General features: G+C 36.1%; 1 protein-coding gene across 2 annotated transcripts in view; it reads left to right on the top strand.

The window, feature by feature from the left end:
• KLHL4 (kelch like family member 4) overlaps window positions 1-18390 on the top strand; it is a 127242-nt gene that overhangs the window by 70623 nt on the left and 38229 nt on the right. For both annotated transcript variants that reach the window (XM_043895594.1, XM_043895592.1), the window contains exons 2-6: window positions 3356-3523; window positions 3886-4022; window positions 9493-9689; window positions 13235-13447; window positions 16026-16212. In XM_043895594.1, the coding sequence (XP_043751529.1) occupies window positions 3356-3523; window positions 3886-4022; window positions 9493-9689; window positions 13235-13447; window positions 16026-16212 (902 nt within the window). The remainder of the gene's footprint in view (window positions 1-3355; window positions 3524-3885; window positions 4023-9492; window positions 9690-13234; window positions 13448-16025; window positions 16213-18390) is intronic.

Genomic DNA, 18390 nt, shown 5'->3' with positions numbered 1-18390 from the left:
GCATTCGGTCCCATTACTTCCTGGCAAATAGATGGTGAAACAATGGAGACAGTGAGAGACTTCATTTTCTTGGGCTCTAAAATCATTATAGATGGTGACTGCAGACATAAAATTAAAAGACACCTTCTCTTTGGAAGAAAAGCTATGACCAACCTAGACAGCATATTAAAAGGTAAAAACATTACTTTGCTGACAAAGATCCATCTAGTTAAAGCTATGGTTTTTCCAGTAGTCATGTATGGATGTGAGAGTTGGACAATAAAGAAAGCTGAGCACCAAAGAACTGAGGCTTTTGAACTCTGGTGTTGGAGAAGACTCTTGAGAGTCCCTTGGACTGCAAGGGATCAAGCCAGTCAATCCTGAAGGAAATCAGTCCTGAACATTCATTGGAAGGACTGATGCTGAAGCTGCAACTCCAATACTTTTGGCCACCTAATGTGAAGAACCGACTCATTGGAAAAGACCCTGATGCAGGGAAAGATTGAAGGCAGGAGGAGAAGGTGATGACAGAGGATGAGATTGTTGGATGGCATCACACACTCGATGGATATGAGTTTTGAGAAAGTTCCTGGAGTTGGTAATGGACAGGGAAGCCTGGCATGCTGCAGTCAATTGTGTCACAAAGAGTCAGACATGACTGAGCAACTGAAATGAACTGAATTGATATGAACTTATCAAATCTCAAAAACACAAAGAAAAAAGTGAAAACTGTGAATGGAACCTTAGAGAATTAAGAACTATCATCAAACAGAACAGTATATTCAGAACTAAAATCCCAGGAGAAAAGAGAGAAAAGGGGCAGAGAAGCTTCTTAGAACACTTAATAAGGTCTTAGACATATGTTATTAATGAACACTTGAATGGAAAGGTGTTTAAAAAGTCTTACAGTATCATCCCATATATTGTTCATTTACAAAAAGAAAAAAAAATTACATTAAGAAAACAAAGATCTGGCAGTTACCATCTTAAACAAGTAATCATCTTAGCATCAGCAGCAGTGAGGCAGCTTGACATTCTGTATCTCTACTGATGCACTAAGAGATGCACCACAGAGTGAGAAGTTGTAATTTAAATATACTAAGAAAAGAAAAAAAGTTTTAAAAGGCATATTAGAACTATAGGGGCAATTATTCCATACAAATCTATCATATTAGATTTTACTGAGCTATTCATCTCTAGTGTTGCACACCTTAAGATGTAGAATATCCTTATTCCTAGTGATAGCTTACAGTGAACGATGTTGGAATTGTGATCTCCGAAGAAGATTTAGCTTTGTGACCAGGGACCAGGCTTGATCACTCAAGAACTTTTGTGTAGCAGAGTTTTATTAAAGTATAGAAAGGGATAGAGAAATCTTCTGACATAGATATCAGAAGGGGGATGGAAAGTGCCCCCAGTCACTAGTGCCTTATATACTTTTACCAGACCCACTCCCACAACATACATCTTAAATTATCAAGATTAAAGCTAACAACAGAAAGGTCTTACCGGACCCACTCCCACAATATAATTTTAAGATAACAGGATTTGTCAGAATGTTCTTAAGAAGGAAAAACATGTCCTTGAGCAGAATACATTGTTGTGATATAGTTTAAGATGAGTTGTTTTGTTGTGTAATCATTAGCTCATGAACTGAGAGAAAATAATATCTTATGTGACTAAGGCAAAGCAGTGTAGAAAAAATTGTTTGTCCTTTTCTCCTCCTTGAGAGCACTGTACCCCTTTCTCCTCCTCAGGTACCCTGGACTTCTTATCAACCTACCTAGGAATTGACTCTTTCACTAGGAAATGAATGCTTATATATTCAGGGATGAAGTGTCACATTGTCAAAACTTACTTTCAAATGATTCAGTAAAGCAGATAAAGTATTTGTGGTAACAGTTAAAAGTTGGCAGATCTTGGGGGATGTTATACTTTTTTTCTTTCCCTTAAACTTTTTTGCATATTTAAAAATTTCAGTGTCAAAATGTTTTCTAAATTCTTGAAATTCATCAAGATCATTAGCATCAATTCATCTCTTCTATGATCATGATTTGTGAAAATATAAAGTTGTAACCAGTCAATTAATAAATATTTATTGTGCTCCTACTTATATACTTAAAAAGAAGAAATAATGGTAGTGAATTCCCAAAATTTGAGGAGAGATATAGATTTGAAATACAAGTAGCTAAATGAACTTTATGTAGGATAAACCAAAGAGACCCAGACACACTGTAATGAAATTGTAAAAGACAGAGTTGTCTAGAAAGCAGCAAGAAAGAAGTGAGTCAGTACATACAAGGGATTATCAATAAAATTATCAACAATTTTCTGAGAAGAAACCTTGCAAGACAGAAGGCAGTGGTATGATATACATTTGTCCCTCAGTATCCATGGGGAATTGATTCCAGGACCCACCACAGATACAGAAATCTGTGGATGGGTTCAACCCATGGATATGAAGGGCTTACTCTAAATAAAGTGTTGAAAGAAAAAAATATCTTGAATATTCTATATCTGTAAAAGCGGTCCTTTTTACAGGTGGCTCAGTGGTAAAGAATCCACCTGCCAATGCAGGAGACACAGCAAATGCAGGTTCCATCCCTGGGTCAGGAAGATCAGCTGGAGGAGGAAATGGCTACCCACTCCAGTATACTTGCCTTGAAAATCCCATGGACAGAGGAGCCTAGCAGGCCACAATCCACAGGGTCTCAAAGAATCAGACATGACTGAGTGACTGAGCATGCATGAAACCTTATCATGGTAATCATTTCACAATATATATGAATATCATTATCACATTGAGCATCTAAAACTTAATGTATTGTGTCAATTATATCTCAGTAAAGCAGAAACTATAAAAGTTGAAATAGGTTTATTTTCTTGATGGGAAACAATTGTAAACTGTTGTGCAACTCTCAGGCTTGAGATTCTCCAGGCAATATTTCTGATGTGCAATGAATACTTCATGGAGAGGCTTCAGAACATAACAAATTTGAAAAAAAAAATCCAGGTTATGCCTACAATTCTACCATATCATACCTAATGATTTAATTGTGATGTCAATAAAAAATTTTAAAAGTGGTTTGTATTTTGAAATTTATGTTTGTGCATATAAAATTAACATGAGGTCTGCAGCTGAAACATACATAGTTACATCCATTGTTACATTCCAGATATAAATACTAACCATGACACTTCAATTTAATGGAGGTTAGGGAGCAATAATAGCAAAATATTTAGGATTGGTGGGCAAATATTGTTTACTTTAATTCAATCTATTTATTTTAGAAGCAGAAGTGTCTAAATTTCCACTGGATATTTGCACACTCACTAGGAGAAACAAACCATATTCTCACACTTATCCCCCTTTCAGATTGGCTACACAGCATGCTGAAGACATGAGTGTTAGCAGATCTGAGGAGCAGTTCCATGCGGTAAACCATGCACAAAAAACTCTTCAAAAAATGGAGAACTACTTGAAAGAGAAACAATTGTGTGATGTGTTACTCATTGCTGGACACCTCCGGATTCCTGCTCATCGGTAAGTATACTAAGTATAGCAAGTATGAATGAGAAAGGATCAGTCCATTGATTATAAATTGGAGCTTTCAGGAAAATAGATTTTTATGTCATTATATTAAAAATGCACTAGCCCCTATGATCCATGTCACCCTGTGATATTTAAAAGAGCTAAACATTAGAGAAATTAGTGAAGAAAAACAGCACAAATTGTCTAAAGAAAATCAACAATTTACTTTTCTAATTTCACTATACTTTACTGAAATATAAAAGATGTATGCAGAAAGCATACTTATCAGTATTACACATTTACTGACTGTATTTCATGCTTTTCAGTGATATTATGGACTGTTTGAAGTTCCTATGAAACATTTCTCTTTCTAGGTTGGTTCTTAGTGCAGTGTCTGATTATTTTGCTGCAATGTTTACTAATGATGTGCTTGAAGCCAAACAAGAAGAGGTCAAGATGGAAGGAATCGATCCTAATGCACTTAATTCCTTAGTGCAGTATGCCTACACAGGTAAGTGCTTGGTCTGTATTAACTCATTCAACCCTCACAATATCTCTACATCATATAACTCACATTATTATTAGCCTGTGAGTCCATTATTAGTTAGTGAGAAAACGGAAGGATAGACCAATTAAGTAAATTTCCTAAGGTAGTAAGTGACGGAGTCAGTATTTAAATTCAAAAGTATAAAAGAGGAAGAGGTAAATAATATGCTATAAAATTTGGGATCATGAGAAAATATAGCTATATTAACACAAAGTTAAAAGTGCATGTCTGTCTGTCTCTCTCTGTGTCTCATGTTGTGGATACATTCTCATTTGTAAAACTAAGAGTGGAAATGGAATATTCTACCCCTATAGATTTAGTTTCTTTTCTTGAAATAATAATGTCATATTTACTCAAACCATATAACAAAGGTAACAGGAACAGTTTAGGGGCAAAGAAACATTCATTCATTCATTCCAAATTTATTGAGGAATGATTCACAAATATAATCATACATATTTAAAGTATACACGGGGCTTCCCTGGTGGCTCAGACAGTAAAGAATCCACCTGCAAAGCGGGAGTCCGAGGTTCAATCCCTGGGTTAGGAAGGTCCCTGGAGAAGGGAATGGCTACCCACTCCAGTATTCTTTCCTGGAGAATCCCATAGACAGAGGAGGCTGGCATGCTACAGTCCATGGGGTTGCAGAGTGAACATGACAGAGCAACAAATACATACACACACATATACATTCCTTCAGTTCAGTTCAGTCACTCAGTCATGTCCGACTCTTTGCGACCCCATGAACCACAGCACTCCAGGACTCCCTGTCCATCACCAACTCCCGGAGTCCACCCAAACCCATTTCCATCGAGTTGGTGATGCGATTTAACCATCTCATCCTCTGCCATCCCCTTCTCCTCCTGCCCTCGATCTTTCCCAGCATCAGGGTCTTTTCCAGTAAGTCAGCTTTCCGCATCTGGTGGCCAAAGTATTGGAGTTTCAGCTTGAACGTCAGTCCTTCCAATGAACACCCAGGACCGATCTCTTTTAGGATGGACTGGTTGGATCTCTTTGCAGTCCAAGGGACACTCAAGAGTCTTCTGCAACACCACAGTTCAAAAGCATCAATTTTTCGGTACTCAGCTTTCTTCACAGTCCAAATCTCACATCCATACATGACCACTGGAAAAGCCATATCCTTGACCAGACGAACCTTTGTTGGCAAAGTAATGTCTCTGCTTTTTAATATGCTGTCTAGGTTGGTCATAACTTTCCTTCCAAGGAGTAAGTGTCTTTTAATTTCATGGCTGCAGTCAGCATTTGCAGTGATTTTGGAGCCCAGAAAAACAAAGTCAGCCTCTGTTTCCACTGTTTCCCCATCTATTTGCCATGAAGTGATGGGACCAGATGCCATGATCTTAGTTTTCTGAATGCTAAGCTTTAAGCCAACTTTTTCACTCTCCTCTTTCACTTTCATCAAGAGGCTTTTTAGTTCCTCTTCACTTTCTGCCATAAGGGTGGTGTCATCTGCATATCTGAGGTTATTGATATTTCTGCCAGCAATCTTGATTCCAGCTTGTGCTTCATCCAGCCCAGCATTTCTCATGATGTACTCTGCATATAAGTTAAATAAGCAGGGTGACAATATATAGCCTTGATGTAATTTTTTTCCTATTTGGAACCAGTCTGTTGTTCCATGTCCAGTTCTAACTGTTGCTTCCTGACCTGCATACAGGTTTCTCAAGGGGCAGATCAGGTAGTCTGGTATTCCCATCTCTTTCAGAATTCTCCACAGTTTATTTGATCCACACAGTCAAAGGCTTTGGCATAGTCAATAAAGCAGAAATAGATGTTTTTTTCTGAACTCTCTTGCTTTTTTGATGATCCAGCGGTTGTTGGCAATTTGATCTCTGGTTCCTCTGCCTTTTCTAAAACCAGCTTGAACATCTGGAAGTTCACGGTTCATGTATTGCTGAAGCCTGGCTTGGAGAATATTCAGTATTACTTCACTAGCGTGTGAGATGAGTGCAATTGTGCAGTAGTTTGGGCATTTCTTGACATTGCCTTTCTTTGGGATTGGAATGAAAACTGCCCTTTTCCAGTCCTGTGGCCATTGCTGAGTTTTCCATATTTGCTGACATATTGAGTGCAGCACTTTTGCAGCATCATCTTTCAGGATTTAAAATAGCTCAACTGGAATTCCATCACATCCACTAGCTTTGTTCGTAGTGATGCTTCCTAAGGCCCACTTGACTTCACATTTCAGAATGTCTGGCTCTAGGTGAGTGATCACACCATCTTGATTATCTGGGTCATGAAGATCTTTATTGTACAGTTATTCTGTGTATTCTTGCCACCTCTTCTTAATATCTACTGCTTCTGTCAGGTCTATATTATTTCTGTACGTTACTGAGCCCATCTTTGCATGCAATGTTCCACTATATGTGTATGTATGTGTATGTGTTAGGTCCATACCATTTCTGTCCTTTATTGAGCCCATCTTTCTTGAAATAAACTAGATATCTCTTCAAGAATGATGGACTCAATAAAAGACAGAAATGATATGGACCTAACACACATATATACCTATACATATAGTGGAATGATTACCAAGATCAAGGTAATTCACACATCTCTTATAGTTAACCCTTTTTCTGTTGTTTTGTTGGTGAGACCACTTAATATACACTTTTAGCAACTTTCAAGTATGCAGTACCCAATGCTAAGTCGCTTCAGTTATGCCCAACTCTTTGCAACCCTATGGACTGTAGCCTGCCAGGCTCCTCTTATCCCTGGGATTCTTCAGACAAGAATACTGGAGTGGGTTTCATGCCCTCTTCCAGGGGATGTTCCTGATCCAGGGATCAAACCTGCATTTTCTATGTCTCCTGCATTGTCTGAAGGATTCTTTACCACTAGTAGCACCTGGGAAGCCTGCAGTACCCAATACCAATACCATTAACTATAATCACCATGCTGCACTTCATATCCTAGAACTTCTTATAACTGAAAGTTTGTACCCTTCAATCTACATTTCCCCATCTTCCCTTCATGCCTCTATTCCATATATAAGTGACACCATATAGTATTTTTCTTTCTCTATCTTATTTCAGTTAGCATAATGCTCTCCAGTTTTATCCATGTTGTCACAAATGGCAGAATTTCCATCTTTCTCATGGTTGAATATTATTCTTGTGTGTGTGTGTCACATTGTATTCATTCACTAATCTGTCAGTGGATATTTAAGTTATTTCCATATTTCATGAATAATGCTGCAATAAACATCGCAGTACGTGGGGTCACAAATAGTCAGACATGATTCAGTGACTAAAGAAAAACAACAAAACGTGGGAGAGCAACTATCTCTTTAAGATCCAGTTTTCCCTTTCTTGGAGTGGAATTACTGGACCCTATGGTAGTTCTTTGGCCACCTGATGAGAAGAACTGACTCATTTGAAAAGACCCTGATGCTGGGAAAGATTGAAGGCAAGAGCAGAAGGGGACCACAGAGGATGAGATGGTTGGTTGGCATCATCAACTCAATGGACATGAGTTTGAGTAAGCTCTGGGAGTTGGTGATGGACAGGGAGGCCTGGCATACTGCAGTCCATGTGGTCACAAAGTGACTGAACTGAACTGAACTGATGGTAGTTCTAATCTCTAATTTTTTTGTAAGAGCCTTCTTACTATTTGCCATAATGGTTAACCCAATTTATATTTTCACCAACAATGTACAAGGGTTCTCTTTTCTCCAAAGCCTCACCAACATTAACTGTCTCCTCTCATTTTGATAGTAGCCATCCTAACAGGTGTGAGGTGATATCTCATTGTGGTTTTTATTTGCATTTCCCTGATGACTAGTGATGTTGAACATCTTTTAATGTACCTGTTTGTTATTTGTATGTCTTCCTTGGGAAAAAAAAAAATTTCTATTCAGATTCTTTGCCCATTTTTAATTGTATTATTTGCTTTTGTGCTATTGAGTTGCAGATATGTTCTCTCATTCTGTAAGTTTCTTCTCAATTTATTTTTGTATCCTTTGCTGTGGAGAATTTCTCTAGTTTGATGTTGTGTCACTTGTTTATTTTATCTTTTTCCCCTGTGCTTATGGTGTCTTACCCAGAAATTTTTTTTCCAAGACCAAGGAGTTTTATGCTGTCTTCTTCTATGGGTTCTATGGTTTCATTCATTGAGAAATGAACATCATTCTTCATAACCAGGCCAAGTTTCAATGTCTACAATAGGTCAAACTTTTTATCTGATTCTGAGAATAGTTTGTACTTCTGAGTTTCATGAGATAGAGGCAGGGCTCTCTTTTCAAAATCAGGATAGGAAACAACACAAGAAAGTCTGCTAATGGACTGGATCCCTTTACAACATATTTTAAAGGCTGAACCAAATATGGTATTATTCTTTTTTATAGTTATGCAATTAGATAGAATCCATATTATGGTATTTTAGAGAGAAAAATTATAAAATAATAATTCATAGTTTATATAATCCATATGAAATATTCTTTACAACTTCTCTAAGCTTGGCTAAAACAAAACTATAGAAACGTAACTTATCAAAATAGCATAACATTTACAATGATTCATCAGTAATTCTTGCTTAAAAATAATGATGCATCAATAAAAATTAAACAGCTTAAATTGCTCTGATCTTGATTTTTAAAAATCTTTATAGATATTTTAGCATAATCTGTTTTCTATACCTAAGAAAATAGTCATAAAAGCAGTTCTTTACCTGAGGACACTTGGCAGCATTTTCTTTCCTTTAAAAAAGTGCTAGAGATTAATTCCAGGTATAATATTTGAGCAAAGTCATCCTAATCAGCTAATACATGCAGATGCAAAAAAAAAAAAATTGACATATAAGCTTAATGTTCTTATTTACCAAGACATTTTCCCACACAAATTGAAGTAGCTCAGTCGTGTCCGACTCTTTGCGACCCGTGGACTGTAGTCCGCCAGGTTCCTCCATCCATGGGATTCTCCAGGCAAGTGTACTGGAGTGGGTTGCCATGTCCCTCTCCAGGGGATCTTCCCGACCCAGGGATTGAACCCAGGTCTCCCTCATTGCAAGCAGACACTTTACCGTCTGAGCCACCAGGGGAGCCCCATGATCCTTAGGTAATATGTCATAAAGTTTCTTGAGTCATAGTGTAGACAATATTTGATATTAGGTTTATATACAGGTCTAATATGGTATACAAACAAGCAATTGCTGTTCTTTGCAATGATAGTACTCACAGTTCATTTGCTCCAGTTGTTTTTCATAATCTTGTTCCTTTCAGCCATCTTGTTAGTGTTTGTACAGACTCACTTGCATATATTCACCTCAAGTGGCATTCCCTAAATAGTCACTATACACTAGGGAAAAAAAAAAATAGCCCTATTAATGAGATAAATTGAAAATTTTAGCTATCTCGCATATTTGTGTCTTTCTTTATGGAATATATAATCATTCTTTAACTTTTCAAACAATCTAGGTGTCCTGCAATTGAAAGAAGATACTATTGAAAATTTGCTGGCTGCAGCTTGTCTCCTGCAGCTGACTCAAGTCATTGAAGTTTGCTCCAATTTTCTTATAAAGCAGCTCCACCCTTCAAACTGCTTAGGGATTCGATCATTTGGAGATGCCCAAGGCTGTACAAAGCTCCTAAATGTGGCACATAGATACACAATGGTAAAATCAATTGATCCATGTTGTATTTATAATATATTAACACAGTATCTAACCTAATGAAATGTTTACTGATATATGTGTGTGTAGAACCATTCCAAGGTAAATATTATAATGTTGGGACAACATTAAAAAACAATATAGATTTATATAATTTTCAAATTACTTGCACATAATAAATATTAGCTAAAAATATTGGTCTGGTTGATCTGTACACAGACAAATTTCACATTTTTGATGGTAAAAAGATTTAATTAAACCTCAAAACTTGGAGAAGTGAAAATATTAGCAGTAATTAAACTGGACAAGTATATATTTCAAGTAGAATCCACAGTAATAAGAAACATAATTTTCCTGATGTTTGTATACTATTAGAACTTCATAAAGTTGTACAAATTATTGTTCCTAATGAAATTCAGATATCATTCCATATGTAAAAAGGAAATATTAATGGATCAGTGTTAACTGGAGGAGCTTAAGAGCTGTCAAAATTAGTAAATCAAACCATTCTATTGAATGGACTTTTTACTTTCCAGTTAAAACATGTAATTTAGTTTTAAACAATTCAGAGTTAAATTCCTTAATTAACTTAAAGTTCCTCTCAATTCTACTAGTAATTATAATGAACTAAATGAACATGTTTGATGTGTTAATTATTTAAAAGTGGCATTGGATAAGACTACCTTTATTCAGTCAAATGACAGTGACATGAAATATAGATTATCTGTAGGGAGACAAGTAGACAGAGGATATTAAATAAATCCTTACCATTCATGCTAAATCAAATTAAAAGATAAAATTTCAAGCTAAGAAAATAGCTACATTTATTTAAGATTCAAAAATAAAAGACAAGTACATAAAAGCGAACAATAAAGAATCACAACTAAAAGCAACAATAAAATTAATATTACAATTCTGTAATTGAGATGCATATAATTAAAACATATTTCTAGAGTTTTATATAGACCTTAAAATTTTCAAACTTGCAATATTTGGATTCTCTAAAAAAATTCTTGTAAAACTTCCTCTCTGTTCTTCCCACACTTGGTCATTTTTCAATATTTGAAGTTTTAAACATGTTCCTGAAATGATACCTTTATATTGAGAATCATATTATAATGGATTGACATTTTAACATGTTATTTCGTTATGCTCTTTGTATTCATATGTCCTAAATATAGATGCCATATAAACTATAGAACAGCAGTTCAAATGTTAATCCTACTACAAAAGCCAAACATGAAAACTTCCTGTTAAATTACTTAAATTCTTGAACTAAGTATTAACAGTTTCCTGTCTGGTATCTTACTCTTGCCGACAAAACACATTCTGATAAACAGCTTGAATTATTTTTGTTGCTCAAAATGAACTTGTCTTCCTTTTCCTATTATGTGACTGAAACTGAATGCTAAAGCAGGATGTACATAAAAATGCAATAATGTCTCCTTTAAGCCCTCTTTAGTTGTTTTAGTATCTATTATAAATGTGGTAAAATATGCCAAGATCATGCTATAATAATGCTTTTATAATACTGCATTGATAGTTTAAAATGCAAATAACTTTAATGTCTAAGAATAATGTTAATCTCCAAAAATTTAGTTAGTCATTTGAACCATAGACTGAAGAAACAGATTGCCTTCTCTAATGTGAGTGGGCCGCATCCAGATATATCCTCATAGACACACCTAGAATAATGTTCGGCCAGAAGACTCCATGGCTGAGTCAAGTCGACACATAAAATTGACCGTCACAGTCATATAAATAGTAGTCTGCATCGATGAAACATTCAGGAAATAGGTTATATTCATTTAATATGATTTAACACAATGTAATTGTGGATTTTAAAAGATGAATGCCAAATCAAGGGCAGACACACACACAAAAAAAGACACTTGGGAAGGTGATTAGAAGAAAATGTTTACCTTGAAATTAGGAGTAAAATAAAACAGTTAAAAATTAATCTTTAAACTTGACTAAATACCTGTTTTATACTATTGGATATTTCAGTGCCATATGTATATAATTTAATTAGCCATTGAGGTTTTACATACTAAGCTAATCTCCTTCTTTTTTTTTTTTTTCTCTCTCTCTCTATTTTTATTTTCTTTCATCGGACAGTAGATAGAAAGGAGAACGAGATACGGGATCATGCATAATAGTTGTATGATTTCAAAGTTTACATACACTACCAGTAATAGGTAGACATAAGTTTTGCAGTGTTTTATTTTTTTCTTAACACTTTCATAAAAATTATATCATTTATGAAAGTCAGTTGCAGTATCAAATAAAATGAAGTAGACCTGAAGGCATAGATGTGAGTCCACACTTAGTCATTTACTGTGCAGGAGATCAACCAATTCATAGCCTGTTTTCTCATAACAGTAATTACACTTTCCACAAGATTGCATTGGTGATGACTTAATGTTTGTGAAAGAAATTTTTAAAGTGTGAAGTGCTGTACAAGTGTAATGAATTATTAGTTTTAGTACTAACTTCACCACTTTGCTATAGGTGAGAGGGTTTTCAACAAGGAACATCTGCTATAGTAAAATGAACAGTTCTCCCCCTGGCGCTTGCCTTAGTCACCAGCAGGCTCTTTGTCTAAAAAGGCAAGTCAACTTGGAATTTATGGTCTTAGAGCCTCCTGATGGGACTATCAAGCCTGATAATTGGTGTATGGAGAATTTTGTTATTAGGTTAACTGAGTTTCACAATGAATAAACTCAAGGGGATAAGTGGTTCATTGGCAGAAATCTCACCTCCCACAATGACTAAACTCAGAATGGAGATGAAAGAGTGATCTGGTTTATCCAGATCCCCCAGTTATAAAGAGGCTGTCTTAAGCTGCTTCCAAAATATCAGTTTACTAGGCAATGTAAATTACCAACTAGACATGTTTATATAAATTTTTAAAGTATATTTTACTGCATTTAAACTTAAGATGTTCACTATGAAAAATATTGGAAATGGTAATTGTGTTGTCAAAGAAAAATATATAATATTATAAATAGGAAAAACATAGTAGTATTTTGATTAAAAAAAGTTGAAACATAACTGTCTGAGATTTGATACTTGACAAAAATATAGCACAAATGACAGAAGGGAGAATTAAGGTAAAATATATAAAAATTGAAAGATAGCCCCACTCTCCCTCAACAAACAACTCCATGAGAGTCACTTTCAGATAAACCTTAACTTGTAGATCTTTATTCATTATAAAATATACCTTTGCCTTGATTAATAGATCATGTTTTTTCACAAGAGGAAGGAGTTTTTAATTGAACTCTTTTTTCTCATCGTGAAATAATTCAGTATGTTGCCCCCTCAAATGCATAGCCAGAGCTACCTCCCCCAGGCTTTCTTTGGTTCCTCAGTTTCAGAAGTCACATCCAACCCCCCTCTTATGGGTGGCAATGGCATCTATTTTTTATAAATGCATATATCTGTCTCTCTGACTTTTTCTGAAGTTTAACAAAGTGAAATTCTTTGATAAGCTTATTTTGTTAAGAAGTTAAAGTACAAAATTTCAGTAGCTCTTTCTTTTCTAGGAACACTTCATCGAGGTAATACAGAACCAAGAATTCCTCCTCCTTCCAGCTAATGAGATTTCAAAACTTTTGTGCAGTGATGACATTAATGTGCCTGATGAAGAAACCATTTTCCAAGCTCTAATGCTGTGGGTGGGGCATGATGTGCAGGCTAGGCAACAAGACCTAGCAATGCTGCTTTCTTACATCAGATTGCCGTTACTTCCACCACAGGTATGGGAACTTACCCAGGTAATGGAAGTTATAGTTCTAAATGACAACTGGACATTAATCTATTCTTTATTTGTTTTATACGGAGAATTTCTAGCACAGGATTTGTTTCACAGAAGGACAAATACAGACTTCGGTTAGCAATATTAATAATAAGAGATGGGGAAAGAAGATTTAATAAAAGACCTACAGATAATCTCCAAACTTCAGCATACTCATTAGTTTCAGTTTTCTCTCACCAAACAGCACTTGTAACAAGCAGGGGAAATGACTAAATCTCTTTTTCTTTTCCTACCACCTTCTAGGAAAGGTGATAGTAATTATTACAGTAGCATCCCAGAGAAAACTCTAGGAATGAGTTAGATTCTGGATCAAACCTAGTAACTAACATGAGTAATTAACTACTATGATTGAAACCATGTTAAAGAGTTTCAGATGCACTAGAGCATCATTATAGTCAATAATCAACTTTATTGAAATACATAACAATGTTGTGTTAGTTTCAAGTGTATGGCAGATTTTATGTATATAAATATATATATTACATACATACATATATATATATATACATACAAAATATACATATACATATATATATATATATATATATATATATATATATGTTTTCATATATATATATGAAAACAGAGCATAACACCCTCCAGGATCATCCATGCTATTGCAAATGGGAATTTTTTTTTTAATGGCTGAGTAGTATTCCAGCGTGTGTGTGTGTGTGTGTATACACCACATCTTCTGGTGAGTAGGGTTATGTCTCTGCTCAGTTAGTTGTTTCACCTGAGGCATCCCAAGATTAGTGCCTATAGTCTGTTGGATGGGGGCAGGTCTGGCTGCTAAGGCTATTAAGCTAAAGGGAATTTTCCAAAATGGTCCTTGCTAGGACCAGTGTCCACATGATAGAATGAACTCCCACAATGGTTGCTGCCCATGTCTGATTCTAAGGTGAGCTGCTGTCTATTGCCTTTCCTGGTGACTCTAAAATCAGCTGGTAGCTCTGACCCTGTCTCTTTTCAAGTTTCTGTTTTTTCCCTGGATCCCAGACCATGTGAAATTTTGTGTGTCCCCTTTAAGTATAGAGTCACTATTTCTCACAGCCCTCTGAGTCTCCTGAATATAAACCTTGCTGGCCTTCAAAGCTAAATAGTCTGGAGTCTTCCTGGTATAGGACACCTGCGCTAGGGAGCCTAATGTGGGGCTTAGAGCCCTCCCTCTTTTGAGGGGTTGTAGTTATTCTGTTTGTGGACCACCCACCCTAGGATTGTGCGTCTTGACTATACGAAGATTCTATCCCTCCTACCCAACTTGTGGTTCCTTCTTTACATCTTTAGTTGTAGATTATCTTTTCTAATAGGTTCTGGTCTTTTTTTTTTTTTTTTTTAATCGATAGCTATCCTGGAAATAGTTGTAATTTTCATGTGCCCGGGAGAAGAGATGAATTCAGAGTCTTTATTCTCTGCCATCTTTGGAACTTCCAGTATATATTTACTGTTAAGACTGGAAGCTTGTTTGAAACTCAGCTTCTCAGGCCCCCAAAATCTACTGAAAAAATTTATGCAGTTGAAGCCAAGGAATCTGTATTTTAGCAAGTTTTTCAGGTGACTCTTAAAAATGTGACATTCACTGGTGTACAGGATCAGAAACCCTTAATTTAACACTGCATAAAGGAAGTACCTGGAATCTCACCAGCCAAGTCAAAACAGTGATCCATCAGAGATAACAAGTGGGGTGAGAACAGAGCTGAGTTTAACCAGTGCAGCACAGGAAACTTCAGGGAAGTTTTATGGGGTAAGATTAGTACTTCCTTTTCAACAACCTGCTTGCTCTTCCTGACAATATCCTATGACAGATAATGTGGACTCCAAACTTCTAAGAACCAATCTAAATGACCCTTGGAAAAATTCTTAAAACGCTCTTAACTTCTCCTCAACTAGTCTCAGGAAGAATACTTTACTTAGATTTTATTTCATTTAATTGGGGTCATATTATCTGTCAGGCAATATTGGTTAGAAAGGATTGATATCATATACTACTGACGATGAATTACCTAATTACTAACACATGTACTTTACCTGTATATACATGTACATATATAGATAAAAAAGCACCTGCTTTGTGCTTTGATTTGATGATAAAGATGTAGCCCCCATGGTGATATTACTTTAATTGGGCATGTTTGTGCTACCTCCCTTAAATCAACCAAAAATTTGACTGTTTCTCTAGCTACATGCAGTTGGACAGGAGATGCTTGCTTTGTGAAGACACAACCATTTACTTTGCTTTCAGTAACACATTTTATGAGTGCTTTTTCACTTTTACTCCTGGAGATTTTATGCAAAATACATATTCAAATGAGGAATAGTATGTCAAATAAATTGGCATTAGTAAATTAGTTACTACCATGAGGCTTTTAGTGATAAAATGTTACTTAAGTAACTTAAAATATTAAATAATAACACATACATTAGAATTAGCTTGAGTTTCCCCCAAAATTATATAAATGAAAATGTTACATCTAATGATCTGTTCTTTACTTCATATACCATGCATCATTACTTTTCAGTTACTGGCAGATCTTGAAAACAGCTCCATGTTTACTGGTGATCTTGAATGTCAGAAACTCCTGATGGAAGCTATGAAGTATCATCTCTTACCTGAGAGAAGACCCATGATGCAAAGTCCTAGGACAAGGCCTAGAAAATCAACTGTGGGAGCACTTTATGCTGTAGGAGGAATGGATGCTATGAAAGGTAACAGAAGCAAATTAACTACTCTTCAGTTCAGTTCAGTTTAGTCGCTCAGTCGTGTCCAACTCTGTGTGACCCCGTGAATCGCAGGACGCTAGGCCTCCCTGTCCATCACCAAATCCCAGAGTCTACTCAAACTCATGTCCATCGAGTCAGTGATGCCATCCAGCCATCTCATCCTCTGGCCGCCCCTTCTCCTCCTGCCCCCAATCCCTCACAGCATCAGGGAATTTTCCAATGAGTCAACTCTTCACATGAGGTGGCCAAAGTATTGGAGTTTGAGCTTCAGCATCAGTCCTTCCAATGAACACCCAGGACTGATCTTCTCTAGGATGGACCGGTTGGATCCCCTTGCAGTCCAAGGGACTCTCAAGAGTCATCTCCAACACCACAGTTCAAAAGCATCAATTTTTCGGTACTCAGCTTTCTTCACAGTCCAACTATCACATCCATACATGACCACTGGAAAAACCATAGCCTTGAACAGATGGACCTTTGTTGGTAAAGTAATGTCTCTGCTTTTTAATATGCTGTCTAGGTTAGTCATAACTTTCCTTCCAAAGAGTAAGCGTCTTTTAATTTCATGGCTGCAATCACCATCTGCAGTGATTTTGGAGCCCCCAAAAATAAAGTCTGACACTGTTTCCACTCTTTCCCCGTCTGTTTCCCATGAAGTGATGGGACCAGATGCCATGATCTTAGATTTCTGAATGTTGAGCTTTAAGCCAACTTTTTCACTCTCCTCTTTCACTTTCATCAAGAGGCTTTTTAGTTCCTCTTCACTCTCTGCCATAATGGTGGTGTCATCTGCATATCTGAGGTTATTGATATTTCTCCTGGCAAACTTGATTCCAGCTTGTGCTTCTCCCAGCCCAGCATTTCTCATGATGTACTGTGCATATAAGTTAAATAAGCAGGGTGACAATATACAGCCTTGACATACTGCTTTTCCTATTTGCAACCAGTCTGTTGTTCCATGTCTAGTTCTAACTGTTGCTTCCCGACCTGCATATAGGCTTCTCAAGAGGCAGGTCAGGTGGTCTGGTATTCCCATCTCCTTCAGAATTTTCCACAGTTTATTGTGATCCACACAGTCGAAGGCTTTGGCAGAGTCAATAAAGCAGAAATAGATGTTTTTTCTGGAACTGTCTTGCTTTTTTGATGATCCAGCAGATGTTGGCAATTTGATCTCTGGTTTCTCTGCCTTTTCTAAAACCAGCCTGAACATCTGGAAGTTCACGGTCCACGTATTGCTGAAGCCTGGCTTGGAGAATATTGAGCATTACTTTACTAGCATGTGAGATGAGTGCAATTGTGCAGTAGTTTGAGCATTCTTTGGGATTGGAATGAAAACTGACCTTTTTCAGTTTAATTACTCTTAACACCCTCCAAATTGTGAGGGTGGTATTAAAGCTATATTGAAATGTGTGCACCTAAAGCTAAGTTTTATAAATAAAGTAATATAAATTTTCTGACACATTTTTCTTCTTATTATTGCTTTATGGGATATAAGCCTTTCATTAGAGTTCCTTAACTGTTAATAGGTACTTTTTCTCTTATGAAAGCAGTTTATTTTGCTATGTATGATACATTTAATGTATTTATATTGAAGTATAGACTTATAATATCATATCAGTTTCACGTTTACAGCATGGTGATTCAGTATTTTTTTAGATGATACTCTAAATTATTACAAGATAATGGCTGTGTTAGTATACTGACAGGGAGGGAGGTGGGAGGGGGGATCAGGATGGGGAACACATGTAAATCCATGGCTGATTCATGTCAATGTATGGCAAAAACCACTACAATATTGTAATTAGCCTCCAACTAATAAAATAACTGGGAAAAAAATGAAGAAATTAAAAAAAATAATAATGGCTGTTATCCCCTGTGCTATAAAATGTATTCTTTCTACTTGTCCATTTTATTAACAGTAGATTGTATATGTTAATCCTACACATCTAATTTGTCCCTCCCTCCTTCCCTCTCACTTTTAGTAGCCATATGTTTGTTTTCTATAATATATGTGTGTATCTTTTTCTGTTTTGGATATACATTCATTTGTGTCAATTTTTTTTTTTATTTCACATATAAGTGATATCATGTACATATTTATATTTGTCTGACTTATTTCACTAAGTTTAATATTGTCTAGGCCCATCAATGTTAGTGTAAATG

Source organism: Cervus elaphus, chromosome X (genome assembly GCF_910594005.1).
Source record: "Cervus elaphus chromosome X, mCerEla1.1, whole genome shotgun sequence".
Classification (NCBI taxonomy): Eukaryota; Metazoa; Chordata; class Mammalia; order Artiodactyla; family Cervidae; genus Cervus; species Cervus elaphus.
The sequence above is the reverse complement of the archived record's forward strand: the minus strand, read 5'-3'. Positions and strand labels throughout refer to the sequence as shown.